General features: G+C 45.4%; 1 protein-coding gene across 6 annotated transcripts; it reads right to left on the bottom strand.

The window, feature by feature from the left end:
- Positions 1-2,793: 2,793 nt before the first annotated feature.
- On the bottom strand, positions 2,794-20,640 carry TBC1D2 (TBC1 domain family member 2). Of its 6 annotated transcripts, none has more exons than XM_062017537.1 (15): positions 20,238-20,640; positions 19,994-20,154; positions 17,561-18,062; positions 16,803-16,935; positions 15,735-15,876; positions 13,665-13,801; positions 12,881-13,068; positions 11,517-11,903; positions 10,631-10,741; positions 8,855-9,042; positions 7,249-7,719; positions 6,266-6,386; positions 5,462-5,647; positions 4,681-4,802; positions 2,794-4,000 (listed from the first exon to the last, which is right to left on the bottom strand). In XM_062017537.1, the coding sequence occupies exons 3-15, from the start codon at positions 17,966-17,968 to the stop codon at positions 3,799-3,801; spliced, it is 2,796 nt and encodes a 931-aa protein (XP_061873521.1). In that variant the 5' UTR covers positions 17,969-18,062; positions 19,994-20,154; positions 20,238-20,640; the 3' UTR covers positions 2,794-3,798. The 6 variants fall into 6 exon arrangements, 5 of the variants coding, with proteins under 5 accessions (XP_061873521.1, XP_061873520.1, XP_061873524.1 ...); XM_062017536.1 differs by having other exon boundaries at positions 13,662-13,801; XR_009820813.1 differs by lacking the exon at positions 2,794-4,000 and having other exon boundaries at positions 4,713-4,802; positions 5,025-5,647; positions 13,662-13,801.
- Between the last annotated feature and the right edge of the window lie 898 nt (positions 20,641-21,538).

Here is a 21,538-nt window from a genome sequence, read left to right on the forward strand (position 1 = left end):
CTGTGCATGCTTCATGCTAATCTCTGTTCAGAACACTCCCAGCACTGACACACAGTGCAGGTCTTCTAGAGGCCTGAGGGACTGGTATAGGGCTAAGCTAATCTTTGGGCCCAGTTGGCATCTGTAGCAATGTACCTGAAGGAAAATGGACACGTGGCCCACCCAGACTTTGGTTGTATGAGACCGTAAGCTGCATGAGGCTCAGACGCAGGCCTCAGATGCAGGCCACAGGCTTTAGCTATATCGGACAGTGAACAGTGGGACTGAAGAATAGTCAAGGACAAGTTGCTTATTAGAATGTAGATATGAAGGCAGCTGTGTGTGGGAAAGAAACAGTGTAAGCTTAGAACAGAAATTAGATAAAGAAGGAATTAGGTAAAGGAATGTAGAAACTGCTACTATCAAGATGCTAACACAGTTAAGTTTAACAAATCATATTCTGCTATTAGGCACATGAACAGAGCATGATAGACTGAGCTATCCAATCAGAATACATAGTGTATTTAGAAAAGAATAATATATATAATGTGATTGAATGCTAAAATAAACAGCTTCTGCATTGATCATATTGGTCTGATGCATGATCCATGAATCCCATCCCACGGGGTGGTCCCTGTAGGCATCTTGTAACATGAGTTCAGACCTTTTCAGTGGCCCTAAAGTTTGTCGAGCAGAAGGGAAATAGAGTAGGACCCATGAGAACATGCTAGCTTGTGTCCAAGGTGCAGGTTTGCACAGGCCATGCATCTACATCTAACCACATTTTGAATGACCACAAGTCATGTGCCGGTAGAAGAGAAACTTCTAACAACCTTGAGATGTCTTTCTGTTCTGATTTCAATTAAAAATTATTTTCAGAATTTCCCATCAGGGATGACAGCTTAGTCCTTACGGCTTCTTCAGAAAAGTCAGGTTTTTACTGGGTCACTGCATATCATATAGACCAATGTTTATTTATATACTGTAGACATAGGTCAGGCTATGGTTTGCTCTAACAATGCATGTTTCAAATGCCTTCTTTAAGTAAACATTAGGGCAGGATGGAAGGTATTTAAGCTACTGCAAAAGGCTGTAGGAAGATGCAACTATATGTATACTTCGAATTCCCATGATCTTGATTTAGAAGACAATATCTTTCAAGAGTCTGTAACAGTAGCAAAAATATGTGTTTGTGTGCATCCATACACATAAAAGTAGGAGTAAATCAGGCTACCAACACATTCTGTAAGGAAAAGCCTCCTGCACTCTGAGCTCTTCCAGCTAGATGGCATCGTTTTAAACCCGGTGTATTTGTTTCGGAGAAACGGCGCTAAGACACCAGTAACACTTTTCTCTTGACCCACTCTCTCAATGCATGCAGCTGCCACTGATGTGCAAGGGACTGACCTCACCCTTGCCCACCTATCCACTGTTCCCAAAACCTCGTTTCCACTTTGATTACTTAAATTCGGTGTGGTTGGCCTCCACAGCTCTCTCCCAGCTGAGAATTCTATAATTCTTTGAAACTGGCTGTTTTGTTCAATTGTACCTAAGGCAGAAGTGAGGCAGAGCATGTGTTTCAGGTGAATAGAGGCTGGTCTTGCTCCCACTGAGTATGTGATCTTGGCTGAGAACAGTGTGTGCTATGAATACTTCTTTTCCCTTCCTCTGCAAGCACAGATGACTTAATACCATGAAAGGTTTAAAGGAGGCATCATGCACCGAACAGGTTTGCGTTCAAGGTCTGTCTAAAAACCTAGAGGAGAGCCACCTTTTCAGTGGGGTCTGCTCTGTGCTGCCAGAGCCAGCAATGCAGGCATACCTGGAATAAAGCACTGCTTAGCAGGAGAGCAGGGCAGCAGTATCTGGCATGGCATTAGGGAGTTGTATTTATCTGAAGCACTTGACTTGTCCTGTGTCTGTGGAAGACTATGTACACAGGCAGAGCACACAGCTCAGGGTATGGGTGAGCAGGAGAGAAGGTTAACAGGCCTCATGCCCAGAGGAAGGCAGGGCATCTTTTTGTGCTACACCCGTGAAGGAGGCCAGCTGCTTGATTCAGGGGAAAGTAACATTTTTTTTCTAAAGAATATCAAGCCATCTTTGTGACCTAGTCCAAGAGGTTTGCAGGTTTACCCTCAGAGTGCCATATGACATGGGTCAAACACCTTCAATACTGATAACTCTTAGGAAAAAAACCTTCTCCCTCCCATTACAAATGGGAGTCAGAGACAGACATCAATGCAGAAACCCAGCACAGGTGAGGCAGAGAGAGATGGCCACACACTCATTCTGCGCAAATGTGAGGCAACTGGAAAACCCAGGTGTCCCCAGTACACAAAGTCTCCATAACATTAGGCCCTACCTGCAGACAGGCTGAAGTCGGTTTCATGTTGAGATGAGAGCTCCTTTATTGAGCAAACTCACCTCTGGAAGGCACAGTGCTGCCAGAATGTCCTCGTTTGGCTGGTAGAGAGTTCATTTTTTAAACCTAGGTTAAAGCCTGGCTGGTACAGGGCTGTGTTTTGGATTTAGTGAGAGAATAATGTTGACAATATACCGATAGTTTAGTTGTTGCTAATGAGACTTTGTCCTAAGTGAAGGACTTTCCAATGTCCCATGCTCTGTCAGCAAGCAAGTGCACAGGAAGCTGGGAGGGAGCATGACCAGGAGAGGTCTATCCCAAAGGCTATACCATACCACAGGACATCATGACCAACACAGAAACTGCTAGAGGTGGCTGAGGGGTGGACCACTACTCAGGGACTGGCTGGGGATTGGTCAGTGGGTGGTAAGCAATTGCACTGGGCATCATTTGTCTTTCTTGGGTTTTATTTCTCCCTCTGTTTGTTACATTCCTTTTCATTACTATGACTGGTATTGTATTATTATTATTATTATTGTTGTTGTTGTTGTAACATTATTTTTAGTTATTACACTGTTCTTAACTTGTGAGGTTTTTACTTCATTTTCCAATTCTTTCCCATCCCACTGTGAGCCGGGAGGAGTGAGCAAGCAGCTGGCTGGCTTTGAAGCATGACACACAGTCAGGCCAACCCATATATGGCTCTGCTCAAAGCTAAACAAAGAGCAGAAGTAGTTCCCAGCATTTCTCATCCAGGCAGGTAGACACACCTTCTGCTTCCATGGACTGCCACGGGAACCATAATAAACTGGAGATGCCATTTTGCTCTCCTACAACACATCTCACTTGTCCCATCTTACTTTTCCCAGCCTGAGTCCCATGGGAATATGTCCTCCAGCTCCCAAGACTTCCTCAGGTCCAAGACTAATTTGGAAATAGTGTCATGACTCAGAAGTTGCAATGTTAAACACAGTCTCCTGGCAGGCTAGCCACTGAATGCACATGCCTTTAAAGAGCAGGTTTCCTTCCTGAGCAATTCAGAAGCTTTAGATACCAAGCGATCTCGGTTTATTATTTTCTCCGGTTTTAGTTGTACATAAAGATCTCATTCAAGCCCCACCAAAAATGTAGAAAAGCCCTGCTTGGCTGAGTCTTTCATGCCATGTCAGCTTCTGTCATGGTACCACAAATATTTCCTATGGACCTTCACCTCTCATCCTGAACTGCACAGGACAGGGTGGGCTGAACAAGGAGAAGCATAGAAGAGGATATAACTCATTTGACACCTTCCAATTCATTACAAAGCCTGGCTTCATCCATCAAATGGTCCTTTCCCTATAGCCTTGTTTCCGGGGGCAGATGACCACATTTATCCCTCTGCTCCATCTCTTACAGACAGTTGGTAATGAAGACATTCTGCAAGATGGGAAGGAAGTGACAAGGAACTGCTCCTGTTAAATCTCATCTTCCTCTTCACTAACAACCTCTTTCAGGTCCTGAGGTCCCTGCTCTGCTCTCTCTTTGACATAGGCTGCTTTGATCTGTTCCAGCTCACACAGTTCTGTCTCCAGCTCTTCTCTGTGTGTTGCCCGACGGTTCCTCAGCAGTTTCATGGGGAAGGGGTTTAAGTCATTGAAGGCAATGTTCATCAGCTTCCTACAATGGAACAGACAGGTCTGGTGAATCAATTTACAGGCTGGTAACAGATACCTCAGGTACATCCTGAGGTCTGCAAAGAGTAGGGCCTGAGATTTAAGTTCTCTGAGCTCAAAAGTCACCAAGCAGCAGAGCCTTAAAAGGATCATAGGTAAGTCCTTCTCACACAAACACCAACCCAAGTGATGCTTTCAACAGCCTTATGTCACATCACCTTTTAAGGCACCAGTGTGCAGCCAACAGAAGCAGGAAAAGGCAAATCAGATGTCAGCTCTGATGGCTCCTGAGAGAGGAATACTCTTGATGTTGACTCTTCTGGTCACAGAAATCTTCCTCTCAGACACACTGGTAAAGGTTATGAGTGGCGCTGTGTTCCCAAATACTGCAACTACAGCCAAGGGAAACACAGCAAGTAGCAGCATGAGTTCCAGCTGCTGCAAAAAGGAGGCTGGCCCAAACTTTGTTGCCTGCTCTGCTGTAGCATGCCTTTACCTGGGCCAAAAAGACTTTAAGTAACATCATGAAGGGAAAGTAAAAAAGAGACAAACTGTTTGTGTCCCGTGGATCTGCCAATGTACGTGCATCTCTCAACAGACTGAGCACAACTCTCTTTAGGCTGACCTAATAGGAAAGCATGTACAAACTCAGGGTGGATGGTTATCTACAACTCACAGTCCTACCTGCCATCCGTAATCATTCTCGTGAAGAAGCGTAGGTACTGGTAGATCTCCACACTATCATGAATTCTTAGGATTTCCTCCTCATTGTATTTAAAAATTGCAAGAGCATAGCGGAAAATGACCTGGGAGATGGAAAAGTATTTGAGTTGACAAAGTCTTAGGCCATTGAGGAACCAGTCACTTGTGGCATAAAACACAGGGCGAAGGACACAGCACTGCAGCACAAGCTGGACATTGGGCTTCTCCTGCTCTCAATAGGCTGCATTAGGGCAGGCCTAAAGAAGCACAGAGCTAATCCCAAGGTAATGACCCTCTGTAAGCAAAGTTACAATCCCAGAACATACCAGGTGCTCCAAAAGAGGCCCATAAGGATTTCACAAGGGTTCTCCAGTTCTCCCTGTGCACAGAGGCAGTCCAAGATTCACGTTTTCAGACACTGCCTCTCTGCTTGTCTTCTGCTCCCACCATCCACCACACTCTCAGCTGCACTGTCATAGTGCAGAGGATACCATAGCTTGTCAGAGAGCTGTTTCATAGAAGAACTACCTGCTAGAAAGTGCCAGGGATACTTGTACACAGCATCAGGGACAAGGTCTGCCTTCTGGCAGCAAGTACATAGACAATATAGAGAGTGGAAGCCATCAAAGCACTCTACCAAACAGGCAGAACAGGACAAGAGGCTCAACCCTACATCTCTTTGACCCATGTGTGTGTCCATTGCCCTGCCGTCATGTCACAGAGGTGGTTCAGATGGGAGGAAAGCCTAGATTGGGAGTTGCACCTTAGTTCCCTCATACAAGAAGGCATCCCACACTCTCAGGAGAATGTCGCTGACCAGGCTGTCCACAAAGGCCACCAGAAACCAATTGAAGGTGATGAGTGAGACATCGATCCGATACTGCTCAAAATGAGCCATGAGGCGAGGCAGCTTCTCTGACAGAAAGTCTTTGAAGACTCTCTGATCTACCTAAAGTTGACAAAAAAAGGAAAACATTTAAGTCCTGGTCAAGAGTGGTCCTGCTGTTGAAAGAGCAGTACAACAGGACAGTGGCCTTCTAGCCTAACCATACCATAGGATGGGTAGAGCATCCTTTGTCTCCCAGCCTTTCAGTCTCCCAACTGAGCAGTGTACTTGTATGCTGTACCCAGCACAAGGTGTGGAGCTGAAACAAGGCCAAGGTACAAGCAGAGATACATACATTCTTTTTTACTCAGAGGATGATATTCCTTCCCAGCCTCAAAGTCAAAAGGAAAAATGCTGCAACATCTTCCTGCATTGGTCTTACTAGCATTTTCTGTGATGTCATGAGCATCTAACTGAATGACAGGGATTAAAACCTGCCCACATCTAAATGACTGCCTACGGTCCAACTGAATAAACATATAGAATCCCTCTGACTTCAATTTTGCTGCTACTGTGACAACTTTGTGTTCTCAAGTCTATAACACCTATCAATGGAAGAAGTTACAAAGTGGTATCTGTCCTGTGAGAAACCAAAAACACTGTAGGCTGCCTGCTTGCTTTTAAACCTTTACTGTAATGACTGTATCAGAGTTCAAGCAGATGTGAGAGTGCCCAGCTCACCTGTGATGTTATCAGTGTGTCACTGTAGTAGTCTGCTGGCATCAGGTTCTCCACAATATGTACTAGGCACCAGAAAGCACTTTCCTCGTCTTCCAGCACCAGGAGGGCAACAGCTGCCAATCTGTGATGGACAAGACACAGAGAGACAATGCAACACTGTAGGAAGAAACATAGGCCAGCATAGGAACTGGAGAATCCAGCATTCTACTTGGCACTTCTCTTGTTCTGTGACTATCAAAAACATTCAATGTGGCAGGACACCCCCTTCAGCTCTGATTCACCTCCTTTCATTCCGACTGGAAAGATGATGTCTAATATCAAGGGCTCTCTAGATTGGAGCTCTCTGGAGTGGAAAATGTCTTTCTGAAGACCATTCAAAGAACAGCAAGGAATAGCTTACACAGATCTTCTTCATGTGAAAAGGTCTCACCAGAAATTCTCTTCTTTTCTCTTCTCACACCTAGTGTCTGGTAACTCTTTTACTTAGCAGCACACTTAAAATAAGCCTGTTTTTTCTCTTTCTTATAGCTGTTTTTGAAAAGAAAAATAAGCTTTTAGATTCCCTGAACCTTTGCCTCTCCAGACAGAACAATCCATTTCCTCAGCCTCTCCTCACGTCATTTGCTGCAACTCCCTTCTCTGTAACACTTCCCAGTGTTTCCTCCAACTCTTCTCAGCAAAAAAGGCACATTAAGACTTAGAAATTCAGCCTCAAACTCATGGTGTTATTCTGGGACTGTCTTACTCCTCACTCCTATAGCTGTTCCTTCCTATTCTGTAACTATGGAGACAACGAATTATGCTACTTACTTCATCCCAGCAACAACACTGGGTGAAAAAAGACACCAAATGAAGAATTCTGTAGCAAAATACCTAGAGCCAGAACAGAACCCTAGAGAGGCAGGCACCTGGGGTTGCTTGAATCACAGCCTAGAGTATGTGTCTACATGTTCTTAGTGCTATCCCACGAGGAAGCAGCACACCTGTTCAGTCCCTGGCAGTATCCAATGGCAGGGTTGTGCCAGGAGAATGCCAGCAACACCCTCCGGAGCTTGGGGATGAGCTGAGAGGTGGGAGAGGAAAAATGCTTGTTGTTGGTGAGAGTGCGGGGCAGGTCGAGCTCAATCTGGCGGCAGGCAGGGTGCTCGGTGCTCCTGCTCTGCCGCAGCAGCCGCGGGTAGTGCTCAGGCAGGCGGTTGCAGCGACGGCTGATGATCCACCTCCAGACCCGCTGGCGGTGCTCCACCGGAATGCCGCTCCGGATCAGGCTCTTCAGCTCTGCAGAGGGGGTCAGCTCTCCAACGCTGTTCCATCGGTCACGGAGGGGCTTCTCTACCACTTGCTGACTCCACAGGTTGTTGGATTTTATCTCCAGGGCTTGGATTTTGGCCAGAAGTCTCCAGTCCTCAACCTCATACTCGGGAACAGTCATAAACCCATACTCATCATACTCACTGCAGGGACACAAGACAGAGGTTAGTTAGGACAGTGCTGTACCTGCATCAGGGGCCACTTGCTGTATGAGGCCATGCCATCTGCAGCCTGGTGCCAGGCTCCTGCCACCCATGCTGGAGTACAGGTGCTCCTCCTTCACTTCTCTCACAGTTGCAGTGGAAGCCTGCCATGCTCATTGCCTTGAAGACAAATGAGTCTGCAGCAATGGCATACATACATGAACCAAAGCGTAACTTTGCTCTGAGCTACAGTCCAATCTCATCAGACCTCTCTTACTTCACCTGCTCCCATGTCCCTAACGGAGTATCTAGTTCAGCCTGTGTGCCTTCTCCCTAACATGTCCTAGTGCAGAGACAGTTCTGTGGGAAAGGACCACAAAGGCTTTGGGGCATCAGAGCAAAAACAGAGATCCACAGTCCCTTCTGATGTCTCCCTGTACACAATGCAAATCTCCTACAGATTGGAAATCACCAAGGGTGCTGCTAATACAGCTTGTTTAGGGTTTAAGCACCAGCAGTCCACAAGCTGAGGGACTTGTAAAATATCATTACATTCTTGCCAGAGTGACTAAGCCTGGCCTTGGAGTCTCGTCTGCAAAGCTACCTGGAGAATCCATGAGTCTGACCAAACAGGTGAAATGGAGAGATACAGAAAACTAACCTGGCAAGAAAGCATAAACACAAATGTAAGGACCGCAGCAGTGCTGGTGGCAAGGCAATCTGGAGGTCTCCAGTCCAGGCCCCCTACACTGCGAGATTGTCCCCCAGCATTACAACAGGGCAACCGTGGCTTTGTACAACTGGGACCAGAAAAACACAAAGGATGGAGATCCTGCTACATCCAGCTAACCTTCTCTCCTAGAGAATCCTCATGTCCTGTGTTTACCATCCAGGCACACCATGGCTGTGTCACTTGCCCCGTCAAGAAAATTTAGTTCTACCACCTTTAACTTCCCCTTCCTACAGTGACGTATGCTCTCAGACACTTGTGGTCTCCACACACCAAACTGAACCAGCCTCCACACCTAAATCATGGCTCCACATCACTGCTATAGAACTATCCCTGGACTTTTCTTGCTTGCACATTCCCCTCTGTGACCAAGGATGTGAATATTTCCATACTTTTTCCTCTTACCTTACAGGGTTCAGGTTAAAACCTTCTTCTGCTTCTTCCTTCACATCCCACTGGAGTGCCTCCTGGATGAGGTTTCTCACTAATTCAGTATCAGAGCTGGGCAGGCCAGGCACAGCCTCCTGCAGCTTCCTCAAGACTGTCAGGTATTTGCTCTCCATCTGGCAGTTTCGTGCTTGTAGGCAGGCACACTGGTGAGGAAACAAGTGGGAACAAGGTGTCTCAGTAATGGTTCTCCCTGCCTTTCCACTGCTCTCTACTGACCTGGTCTGCACACAAAATGAAGACTCCTGAACAGCAAAGCCCCAGAAAATACATCCAGCAGTTTTCTACAGTCAGTGTAATTGCAGCCATGAGTGAATCCACAGTCTATGAACAAGTACAATGTGCAGTAGCTAGCATGTAGCAGAAGTTGCTTATTGAGTGGGAGACCTACTACAGCATCACCTGCTTAAGCTACTGCATTGTACCAGTGCATGGCCATAATCCAGACAGCTCAGCTCAGATACAACCAAAAAGCAACCATTGTAGCTGAGTTCTCTGCAGGCTTTTTCCCTGTTCCTCAGACAAGTTCTCTACCCCACATTGAGCTGTATCCTGACAAAACGCAATCCTATTGAGACTGAGCTATGTCCATGCCATTTCCAGGATACATGGTAGCACCACAGACAAGGTGACTGCATGCCCTTCAACAACCCCATGACACTGGTACACAGCGTGTCTTAAGTATAAGAAGCCCAACTGAGTTCAAACAGCAGGATGGTCCTTCCCACTACCCTACTCCTGGGCACACAAACCAGAAAAAAAAAAGGGGAAAGAACTGTTATCTCCATTCCACAAGCAGGGAACTGAGGCCACACAGGTGACAAGACTTACCTAGTGTCTCAAGGGAAGCTCTATGAAGGCTCCTGCTCTGTGGGAAGCAGCAGTTGAAAAGAAAACCAAAACAGAAAGAGAACTAGGCTGCATATAGAGTTGACAGAAAAGCCTGAAGGATACTGTTGTACTACCACTTTAACCAACACTTTGCCTCACATTGAGCACCTTGGTCTGATTACTTCATTCCTGAAGGTTACATCATTTTCAGGATCAGAGAAGGGCTAGGTAGGGTTTCAAAGAAGTAGAAAGCAAACAGATGTAAGAATGGCAATAACACTTTAGAAGCAGCTTTTCACCCTGTCTCAAAATCCAAGCAAATTAAAACCCTGGGAAAATGTGCAGAACAAATGCCAAAACACATCACCAACCTGGGGAAGTGGTTCAGGAACAGAAGGTAGGATTAGATAAGTCTGAGAGTAACCAGGTTATGTACACTTAGAATGCTAGATGTAAAAACAGAGTGTAAGAAAAATTAAGGACTATGGGAACTGAGAGTGCTGCCACCTGGCAGTGTTAAGCCTGGTAGAGAAACCAAGACTAGATGGAGATAGGGCTCAGTCAATCTGCCAGCTCTGAGGAAAATTTTACAATTCCCTACACATAGTGTTGCTTTTTTATTTGTATCCAAATGTATAGCCAAAATGCAGAAATCTAGGTTAAGTTTCAGCATCTTTAAGACTGAACTTTGCAGATACTTTACTTTGACTGAAGAGTGAAAACAATCATGACTAATTTGGCAACATACAAAACAGGAAAAAAAAGGTCACACTAAAAAAGAACCCAACACATTGGGACAAAAGCTTATTCCTAGTGCTCTGGACCAAAATCCATACCAATGCCAACTTTGGAAATAAATTAGTAACAGCTCTCACCAAGACAAAAAGGTATTTTTTGTCTTACCTTCATAAGCAGGGCTTTTTCATTCTCAGCAACACTCGTCCAGAGACGAGTAACCTGGTGGATCTCAGAGTTGAGAAACTGGTTCTGTGTTTTGTATGCATCAATATCATCCTGCCACAAAGAAAAACAGTCACACAAGGAGCATTCTTAGGGGGGCTGAAATCCTCTCTCCGTGCAGGGACCTCAGCTGGTGTTAAGGGCAAGAAAATAACAATTTTGTGTTCTGGGGACAAGACAGGAATTCCCAGGAAAAATATTGCCTACAAAGTAAAACAAGGCACAATTATAAAATAGGAGTGTCCTGCACAAACAAGACTCTTCAAGAAATGAAAATGACAAGTGCACTGCTTGTACATGGTTGGAAAACACAGAGATATCCAGGTCATATAAAGCTAAAGAAGCACCTAAATAAGATAAAGAATTTCTATGTTTTGTCCTATTAAAAAAAAGACACAATTTTCATCCCCATGGCTGGTAGCAAAACCAGAAACTTTGACACAACACAATGAGTGGTTTTTGGCAATTCTTTACCCCACACTAACTAGTTATTAGAACCATGCATGCATTGGCATATAAGAGGTTGGATTTGATAGAACGAGACAGCAAGTTTGACTGCAGCTATGAAACAAAGCACAAAGAAGAGGTAAGCACTGAATGATGACACAAAGTCAAACAAAACAGGCTCTGAGCTGACACTGAAACTAACCCAGGTGCTTTTGAGCACCCTGTTGGTATCAGGTGAGCCCCTTCCAGCCTGCCTCTGATTTGGAGACAAAGGGATCAACTAGGAGAAGTATTTCCTGTGCTTCCAGCAAGGAACACCCCCCCACTAAACCAAAGGGCACAGAAAAGGGAGCTCCTAAATAACCTGTGCCATCTCACACACCTTCAGGTGTTCAATCTCCTCCTGCTGCTTATACAATGTCTCTGCAGTGATGGTGTTGGCTTCTTGCAGGGGGTCAGAGAGCTCCCGAGCCATCTGCTCTGTCAAGGCCATGACGACTTCCTGTTTGGCGTGGTTCTTCTCCATCAGAAGCTGCACATGCTCCTTGAGTTCCAGGATGTGTCTGTCTCTCAGAGTCAACATCTGCTCAAGTTCCTTCTTCTCCTGCTCAAGAGCTTCCAGGCGACTGGTAAGATCTGCAATTTGTCTCACTTTGTGACGCACCAGCTCAAGTCTGTCCTTATCTTCTGCTGCAGAGAGATACATGCTAGATACTCGCTTCTCCTGCTGGGCTGCCTCCAGAGCTTTGTGGAGAAGTTTAACCAGTTCCTGGAAAGAGAATGTAAAGCCATCACATCACAGTGCTGCCCAGGGCAATGGCAGCATGAACAGCACAAACCCAATGAGTAATAAGTGTATAGAGTCCTTGGGATCTTGAAATTGACTCCTTTCAGAAGCAAAACTGAATGCAGCAATCTTGAAATCCCAGTGCCTCCCCAGTAGAGAACTTCTGCTTCCCCTCAAAGATCTCTGCAGGAGGCCACAGCTTACTTGACTTCATCAACTGTGGATTATTAACAGACAAGACGCTGCTCACACTCTAATCCTGGTATTTTTACCGACATCATTCTTGGGAGGCCTATCAGAGAGCAGAGAAGCTGGAGATCTGGTCAGCAGTGTCGTAAAATGGGAGGGAGAGAAACAGTGCAATTTGCATCTATCTAAGGAATCTGAAGGAAACTATAGTATCCATTTTGACCTTCCCTCTGCAAGTCCTTCCTCACTCCATCCCTCCACATGAAAGCACAAAAGCTTGCCACAGCAACACACTGTTGATTCAGGCTCTGCCATCTCAGATACTTAAATAAATCAAGGGTGCAACTGGTTGCCCACCATGGGACCTGGCTTTCCTGCCTCTTCTGCTGGAAAGAGGCAGCACCATTAGTGGAGAGCATGGCATTGCTTCAGTACCATTCAGGAGACAGCCCTTGCAGTGACCCAAAAGCTGGCTTCTATAGTCCAATCACCTCTTAAGGATGGATTACCATTCAAAAAGAATGACCCACTGTTATTAGCATTGCTCAATCTGGCAGCCCCTGGCAGCATCATTGTACCTGTTCAGGTCTGTGCTTCATACATTCACCATGCAACAGAGATGCAAAAGGGTAACACCAGGAGTCTGAAGGGGTTCCTCCCAGTGAGTGCCTGCAGAGCACTCCTCAACCTAACATCAAGGTATAAGGGAGTGCCTGTGACCAGTCATTGGGCTCTGCTCTCAGAAGCAGAAGACTTTTTACCACACTCACCTTCTGTGACTTGACTTCCTCTGTGAGTGTCAGGATCTGTTGCTGGAGGACGCTCACTTTATCCATTGGGTTCCTCTCCCTGGACAGTTCTTCGGGCAAGCCTGGGAAGCCACTGTTCATCCACCTGGCTTTCCTAACCCAGTTCAGCCTGGGTTCCATCCTTTGGTCCTCTGGGATCCCTTCTTTAACTGAAGGGAAATAGAGTTAATTACACTGAATTGGGCAGCTACTATGGACTCCTGAGTCTTCATATGGGGTGCACTCACAACAGTTTGGCAGAGAAGAGAGATACACAAGGACAAGAAAAACTGACATGCTAGGATCCATAGGGTTGAAGCATAGACAGCAGGGATCAGCCACAGGTACCCCAAGAATTAACAAAGCCATGATGTTTTATGGGTACCTGTTAACCCACCTTGCACCCTGCCCATCTATCTTGCATACAAGTTAAATACTAGTTACCATCATAGAGAGATAACATCCCAAGTATGTAGCAAAGCTGCTGAGCTTAGCCTGTGACTATGCAGCAATTTAACTTCAGCTTCTAAGAAACATCAGTATGGGATGGCACCATGGATGGCTTTTTTGCCTCTGCAGAAGATTCCAGAGACAGGAGATAGATGCAGCCTGAAGCAGTCAAAAGAGTCAGTCTTGTGCCAACAACACAGGAAGGGTCCTGAGACAATATGATAGAGTTTTCATGTCCCATGGTGACTTGCCACCCTCTCCCTCCTTTTCTCACTAAGTCTGACTCCTTGCTAAAAGGCAGATCAGTAACAACCACCTGCACACTCTGCCTCCACTTCTGCTTCTTGATCCTCATCTGGATTCTCAGGATGCTCCTGGAATTCACTGAAATTAAAAACATTCCCATTGTTTCCCCGAAGCTGCTTGGAGACACAGATATTGTAGACAGTGTTTCTGAAACGAGAAGACACCCAGATAGCCTAGTGAGCAGGAGCATGACTACTGCAGTCAGTGCATATTCAAACCATTCTCCCCATACCCCACCCCTCCTCCCAAACTATCTCCTTCATGTGATTAGACTATGAGCTGTTCACAGCACTGGTAGATCTGAAGGGAGCAAGGTTGAAATCAGGAAGGTACGAATCAGGAAGGTGGACAAAATCACTAACAGCACAGCAGTGTAAATCATTGAGATCTTTCCCCAAGCAATTGAGCCCTGTATATAAACACATCAAGCTGCACAGAGAGATCAAAGGTAAACATATACCAATGTCTTCTCCTTTTCCCTCTCTTTCTTCCTTTCCTTAGCTCACTGAAAAATTCCCCAGGTAACAAGGAAATCTCGGCTATCTACAGCCCAGACAAAACTGACACAATGATCATATTTGAAGCAGCCGCGGGTCCCATGCTCTGAACTACTTTTATAGCCTCATCACAACAAACTCAGTACACTTGGATGTACTAAAATGCCTCAGGAAAAAAACTACAGTCAGGCCCAGAATGAGTTTGTAATGGCTGCTGTTATCAGATATTGCCAGAAGCACTAAGAGGTAACTTTACAGCATCATGCAGAACCACCAATCCACAAGTATTTGTATAAATCTATACAGGAAAGTAAGACTGTTGTCTGTCTCTATGGAGGTCTTTTCCGTTCTACTCCAGTGTTGTCCGTCGGTCAAAACAAAATAAATCTCTTCTTTCAAAATATATGACTCAGTGTCATCTACTTCCTAACTGTAAATGAAGATAGCATTTAGATGATGTTCTCCTTTTCTTTGTTATTGTAAAGCTCCAAGGAATTTCTGACTTCAGGGAACATATTAGCAAATCATAACAACAGATCTTAATTCCCTGTAGTCTGTAATTGGCACTCACCCAATGCAACTTCCCTACTTTACCTCATACTGCAGTTTGTTTTCCCTCTGAGACAGCAGTAGCTCAGGGATCAGATTAACTTAGCTCAAATCACACACATTACACCCATGAAGATGTGTTCACAGAACTGGTGGAGCAATTGTTACTCAAGCCAGAAAAAGCAAGGCTGGAGAGACAGGAGGAGCTGTGATCATATTGATTTTAATCAAAGTGGGAAGAAGAGAATGTATTGCCTGGAAATGATTCTCTTTGGTCCCACAGGAGATCTTTCCTCTGTCATCATCAGACCATAACCATAGTTGTAGTAAAAAACTATAGCCAATCTCCCTACCAAAAATATTTGATGAGTGAGTGGCAGGCTGTCTACCACACCTGTGGCCATTCACACACTTTTGGTTTATATGCAAATAAGGAACTAGGGCACACCTAAGGAGACCTTGAAGGCAGCTGTCTGTGCAAATGCAACTGCCCAAGGCTTGTAACTTGTAGCCCCGATGGAGCTGCACATTGCAACTTCAGCAGCAACACTGTGGCAGCAGAAATAGCCACTTGAAACTCAGAGAGGAGCAGAAAGCTGTGCACTTCTCTAGAGCCATGGTACAGGCTCAACAGCTTTTGCTTGGATTCCTGCTTTACAGTATGCTCTGTTCAAGGTCATTTGAAACCACTGAAATGGGCTAATGAATTTCTATCACTAGACCGCAGTACAGCTCAACAGACCTGTGCACCTTCCAAGGGATGTGCAGATGCACCATAGTAGGCATGCAAACCACCACCGACTCTGAAGAAAGCCAAGCCCCAGGTCTGCCATGAGAACCTTTCCTAGAAGAGCTAGATGACACAAATGCACTTGAACTGGGGGATGTGAAAGACCCCCTGGTAGGAAGTTTACTTTCACCTGGAAAGCTGTTTCCTGGTTCTTCCATGTAGGCAAGAGTCCCATTTCACACAATGACAAGCAAGGAAGGCACAAAGTGGCAGGCCAGTACTGCAGCTCTCCTCATGCACTTACTGTATCTCTGTCCAAGGGTGCTTAAGGGAGATGTTCTGTAAAGCAGTAGATGCTTGGGGTGCAGGCAAAGATGCTGCCTTTAAACCCACGGCTTCTGTTGGTGTTTTCACTGGAGGCAGAAAGTGTTCGTTGTCAACAACATCTATGTAAAAAGAAACCGGGACATAGAAGGAAGTAAATAAACCAGGACACACAAGGAAATAAGCAAGACAATTCCATCAGACTTTGGCTCCTTCATGTAACTTGAGAGACATAGAATTTTACTACAGCTGTACATGGAATGTATGCCAGACGGAAAAAGGACAGCAGAGGAGGTTTCCTTGGTTAGGTCAAATTACAGCAGGTTCCACATACAAATACAGTCACCTATTCCAGGACAATCATGTGACTTCATCCATTTGTATATGAGAATGATTAACCCTAAACAATCAAACTTTAATCACCTAAAATAATGAGGAAAGGAGCTGTTGCTGTTCTTTTCCACCAGCCTAAACAGCATTTGATAGTTTTAATGTGCAGATAATTCTTCAAATAATTTATTGTCCATTTATTTCCTTACTGTCACGGAATGCCGAGGTACCCAGAACCTTTCAGAGCAGATACTTAGTAGAGAGGGGGTTATTTCTTTCTAACAAAAAGTGCATCCATTCATAACTAACCAGGTGGACACCCTGCTTGTACACTCCCCTGACCCACCACCATGCATACTGCTACTGATAGGAATGCACATCTCCATCCGATCACCACTGGGAAAAAAAAACTTGCTTGCTGTAAATTTAACAGGCTTTGCAACACGGAGGGGATGGATCAAACATGTACACTTCACATGCATGATGAATACCAAGAGGAAATTTGTGACCATAAGATACATCTCCAACCACATGCTGTGAATTAGGAGACAGCCTGCTCACATTCATCCATAAGGCCACAAGTTCCAAACATTGACCAAGCATTGATAGTCAGCACCTGCATTTAAAAACATGGTCAAAACCTTTGCCTACTTACAGATGAGAAGAACCATTTATCACTGGGGGACTGAAAAGAAAGGCTGATATATGTGACACCTACTTGTTCTGCCTGCCAGAGGCTCATTCACAAGCTGTGGATTGCCCACAGGAAATCCCCTCTGAGCACTGCAAAACTCCCAACGTCTCAGTTGTAGCTGCTGTAGCCAGTACATCATTGCCTGTTTGCTGATTGCCTAATATAACACAAAACAGAAAAGAGAGGTGAATACACTCATCAACACGAGACACATCCTGAAGGGCTGACCACCACTTCGCTGCCCAAGTCAGCAGAAATAAATGGCAGTCGTGTCAAGCTTGTGCTGTATCCTCTAGTCCATAACACTGATTTGATAGGACAGAGTAGATATTCAGCACGTCCTTAGTAACAGAACCTCAGTAGACCCCTGACCTAATTTTAAGCACTTTGGATTACTGTGCTGCAAAGCTAAGCAAAAATGTCATCATTATTTTAGCCAGGAATCACCCACAGAGCTTCTTAATAGCAATTTTCATAGAGATAAAAATCTAGCAAAGGTTCCTGCTGGAGCAACCATTTGGATAAGGGAGCTCATTTATGTTCAGCAAATTACATGTGAACTGCAGGACATCTCAGTGATTTTACTTCAACACTCAGTTCAGCTTTTACTCCTGATAAACAACGTCCACTTGCAGAGTCCCAGCCTTCCCAAACAATGCAAGTAAATTTAGGTCCAAATGGTAACAGTTCAGGCTGCGAGAATTAGAGTGAAATTCAAGCTAAGTGCTATCTTAGCAGACAATGTTGCATAACAGCCCTCACAAGAAGATACTGCCCCTTACCTTCAAAGTAAAAACTCTGCTTGGTGTTCTGATCTCAAAAACTCCTTCCCCATTTTCAACTTTGCAGTCAAAGCTGGCGCTGGAGAGATCAATATATCCCAAAGGATTGATATCCTGTGCAGTTCTGTAGTATAGTAAATTACACTTATTTTCATCGTAAAAGAACCAGCGAGACTTCCACGTCTTGATTGGTCCCTTGATTCCCAGCTTATTTAAATAGCCACAGAGTTTTTTTCTGGATGTTTCTCTGCTGGGTTTCAGCTGTATGTTTTCCATCTCTCCAGAAGAGGAAAGCATGTCTTTCTCTTTTGCTGAGGCTCCGTTGCTGCTGTTATTGTCTGGATTTGACTCCACTAAACTGCCTAGAGAGGCAAGGAGACCAACTCCAGTTTCTGGTACTTTTTCCATCTCCTTCAGGAAATAGAATCAAACTGAAACAGGAAATTCTCTAGCTAAAAAAAAGCAACAGCAGATCCCAACTATATCATCATTGTTACAGAACCTGTAGCAAATGAAAAAAGAAAGAAAAAGCTCAGATCTGGCATACAACAAGCTTTCAAACTGCCCAGACAATGTCTTGGACTTCTATTTTTGGTCATTGTTCCCCACTTTCCTCAGCTCAGACAGCCTCTATATATCTATTTTCTTCCTTTCCCATCCGTAAATTAGCCTAGACTAGCAGACAAGAAGTAGTATCACAATCTCTTGAGTGAAAAATGGGTAGTATGTGGCCATACCAAATCAACAGCCATCACCAGGGAATTTGAAGTCACAGACAACAACATTAAGTAACAGTTGCAGAAAAAATGGCAAGATAACAAGCTGGGACGTATTCTGGCAAAGGAATTTCAGGCAAATGTATTCTTGCATTTCCATGGGATATTCATTTAATATTTTAAGCCATGTTGTCTGGAAAAATATCCAGACTTCTCCAGGATCCTTATAAATCATTTGCATCAGTTGAGAATTGTTGTTACATGCCTGTATGCCATGATGCCATGTATTGGGTCTCCATTCAATAGGCATCATACCATTTATTATGTATCAGAGAAAGTAATTCTGTGAGCCTTGCAAAAAGGCAACTTTGTTGCTCAGTGGCCACAGTAACATGCTGGGTTCCCAAGAGAAACACAATGAGCAAGAGGTAAGAGAAAAATATGGCTGGATCTACGGACATGTCTAGTTCAACTTCCCTCCCAGAGAAGTGGCCAATTTCAACGCTGTAGACAGATACTCAGGTCGAGATTCAGATTAAATTTGATCATACAGAAGGATGGCATTTCTGTCACATTTCTGGGCACTGTTCCAAGGGCTTAACCATATAGCAGGTGTGATTTTTCTTCTCTGAAATGCAAATGCCAATGGCTCTTGTGCAAAGAAAGGTAACAACACTGCAGAAAAACATCTATAAATATTTTGTTGAATTTTTTTTCTTAACTAAAAACATGGTTTAAAGATCCACAAATGAAAAGACCAACAGAGACTTCATAGAATGGTAGGGGTTGGAAGGGACCTTTAGAGATTATCTAGTCCAATCCCCCTGCAGAAGCAGGGTCACCTAGATCAGGTCACATAGGAACATGTCCAGGTGGGTCTTGAAGACCTTCAAGGAAGAAGATTCCACAACCCCTCTGGGCAGCCTGTGCCAGGGCTCCCTCACCCTCACAGTGAAACAGTTTTTCTTATGATTAAGTGGAACTTCTTGTGTTGCAGCTTCATCCCATTATCCCTTGTCCTGTTGCTAGCTACTATAGAAAAGGGGGATATCCCAACCTCCTGACACCCACCCTTTAAATATTTGTAAATGTTAACAAGATCTCCCCTCAGTCTCCTCTTCTCCAGACTAAACAGTCCCAGTTCCTGCAGCCTTTCCTCATGTGAAAGATGTTGTTGCCCAAGCTCATGCTTATAGGAACAACTTATCCTCATGGCTGAAAGAAGGCTTACACATCCCAGTGCAAGCTAAGCCCCGTCACATTTATTGCGGCCCCATACTGTTCCCACCTTAGCTTTCTAGACAGATGTAGATGTTCACTTTTTGGAAAGCTACTGAACATTTTGTACTTCATTTCCCTGACACCACGGATCCTGCTGCTGAATACATTCACAGATGCCAGGAACAAGCACCCTTCATGAAGATGCTGCCTCAGCTAAGCTTCTGTAGCACCCAAAAGTTTTGTTTCCAAGATAATTTTCCCTGGCACAAAGGTTATGAGGAGGAAGAAGTGATCTCAACTCTCCCTAAAAGACCCCTGATGAGCTCCTATGACAGTACCAGCATAATGACTTCCTGTACCATCACACTTCAACCTCATGGCAGTGTGATGGTCCACACATCAAGTAAGGATCAAGTAAACATTTTGGATTCAAGCACCAAATTATAAGTAGTCATGTCCAATCTGCATTGCAAAGCACTCTAAGAAGAGATCTCACCTCCTTAGATGGAGAGATGCTCCTGGAAGTCACCATCAGCTGGCACAGAGCTACTGCTGCAGGCAGCAGAAAGCATTTAATCACAGACTCCAAAGCACATCCAACAGTAACAGGAGTTTTGTCTCAAGTTTCCTTCAGTCCAGTCACTGCCAGGGTACTATCTGAAAGAGATATTTAGCCAAAAGCAGCTCTGACACCGACTCACCAACAAAAACAGAAGATGACGGTGAAATTCTGCACGGACCTTTCTGGAGCTGCTGGGGTGAGCAGCGCATGGTGGCCCTCCCCCGTCCCTTGACTCCTCCAGCGCCGCAGAAACACCTCTCAGCCCAGCTGCACCGCGCTGGGGCACAAGCAAAGGCTGCTGGAGCCTGGCACAGGGCTGCCCTGCCTGGCGCGACGGGGACCGAACCCTGGCACCCCTTGTACCGCCCGGCCCGGGAAGGCGGGGAGCGGGAAACCTCGGCGCTGGGATGGGAGGGCAGGAATCGGGGCCGCTGGACGGAGGATGGCGGGTGGGCTGGTGCGGAGGACGCGCAGCCCCGGCGGGGGCCGCTCCGGCCACAGGGGCTGCCCCGGCCGCCGCCCCGCGCCTCCTGCCCGGCTGCTCTGCCGGAGAGGCGGGACGGGACGGGACGCGACGGGACGGGTTGAGACGGGACTGGAGGCGGTGCAGCTCGGGAAAAACCAAGACAATTGAAAAAAGGTCACTTCAGCCGGGTATCGGGAAGGAAATGATTCATCTGGGCGTTGCGGCATATCGAAAGCGAGCGCGGAGGGGCACAGCTCCGAGGCCGAAGAGGACAGCTAAGAAACAAACAAGCTTTCTTGCGAAAGACTCAGGTCAGACTGCAAGGAAGCACTTTTGTTAAGCGTTCTTTCAAGAGAGAGGGTGTCCTAGCTAGTAGGCACACCTCGTGGATACAAAGTTTGGCTCTTTATTCCTTATTCGCGTTCGCCAGGTCCCTCCCTTGTTTCCCCATTGGCTGCGTACTCCAAGGTGTACAACTTACCCGGGATGTTTCAGATTCCTGTGGGTTAATATCTCCCCCACCCCTCTTGGATTTATTGGTTCCTTCCTATAAGATTTTCAATAGTATATCCTGATCATTGGCAAGTGATTGACTTCCACTACTATTAATGTTAAGGCTCTTTTGTCCCAGCTACTGTCACATCTGCTTTATACTACAAAGCAGCTACATTTTAAGCAAACGATCTATATTTTACAAAAATAGCTACATCCTGCAGACACAGCTACATCTCACACATACAGCCATATACTGTCAGCTATATCTGGTTCCAGTAACACAGCTGCATTCTACAGACACAGCTGCATCCTACAAGCACAGCTACATCTCACAGATACAGCCCTATACTGACAGCTATATCCTGCCCCATAAATACAGGTACATTCTGAAAAAAACAACACTGGCATGTTCCACAGACAGCGGGTCATGTCTGCTCAGAGGGATGTGCCCTGAGCTTGCCAAACCGCTGTGACAAGGGATGCAGACCTGCTGTTCACTGTGCCCCATGGTGCCAGAA

Source organism: Colius striatus, chromosome Z (genome assembly GCF_028858725.1).
Source record: "Colius striatus isolate bColStr4 chromosome Z, bColStr4.1.hap1, whole genome shotgun sequence".
Classification (NCBI taxonomy): Eukaryota; Metazoa; Chordata; class Aves; order Coliiformes; family Coliidae; genus Colius; species Colius striatus.

Coding starts and splice junctions, on each gene's coding strand:
- TBC1D2 (XM_062017536.1), bottom strand. CDS start 17,968: ATGGAAAAAGTACCAGAAACTGGAGTTGGTCTCCTTGCCTCTCTAGGC. Junction 10,742..11,516: donor AGGAGATTGAACACCTGAAG/GTGTGTGAGATG, acceptor TCTTTGTGGCAG/GATGATATTGATGCATACAA. Junction 9,043..10,630: donor AAAAAGCCCTGCTTATGAAG/GTAAGACAAAAA, acceptor TTTCCTCACCAG/TGTGCCTGCCTACAAGCACG.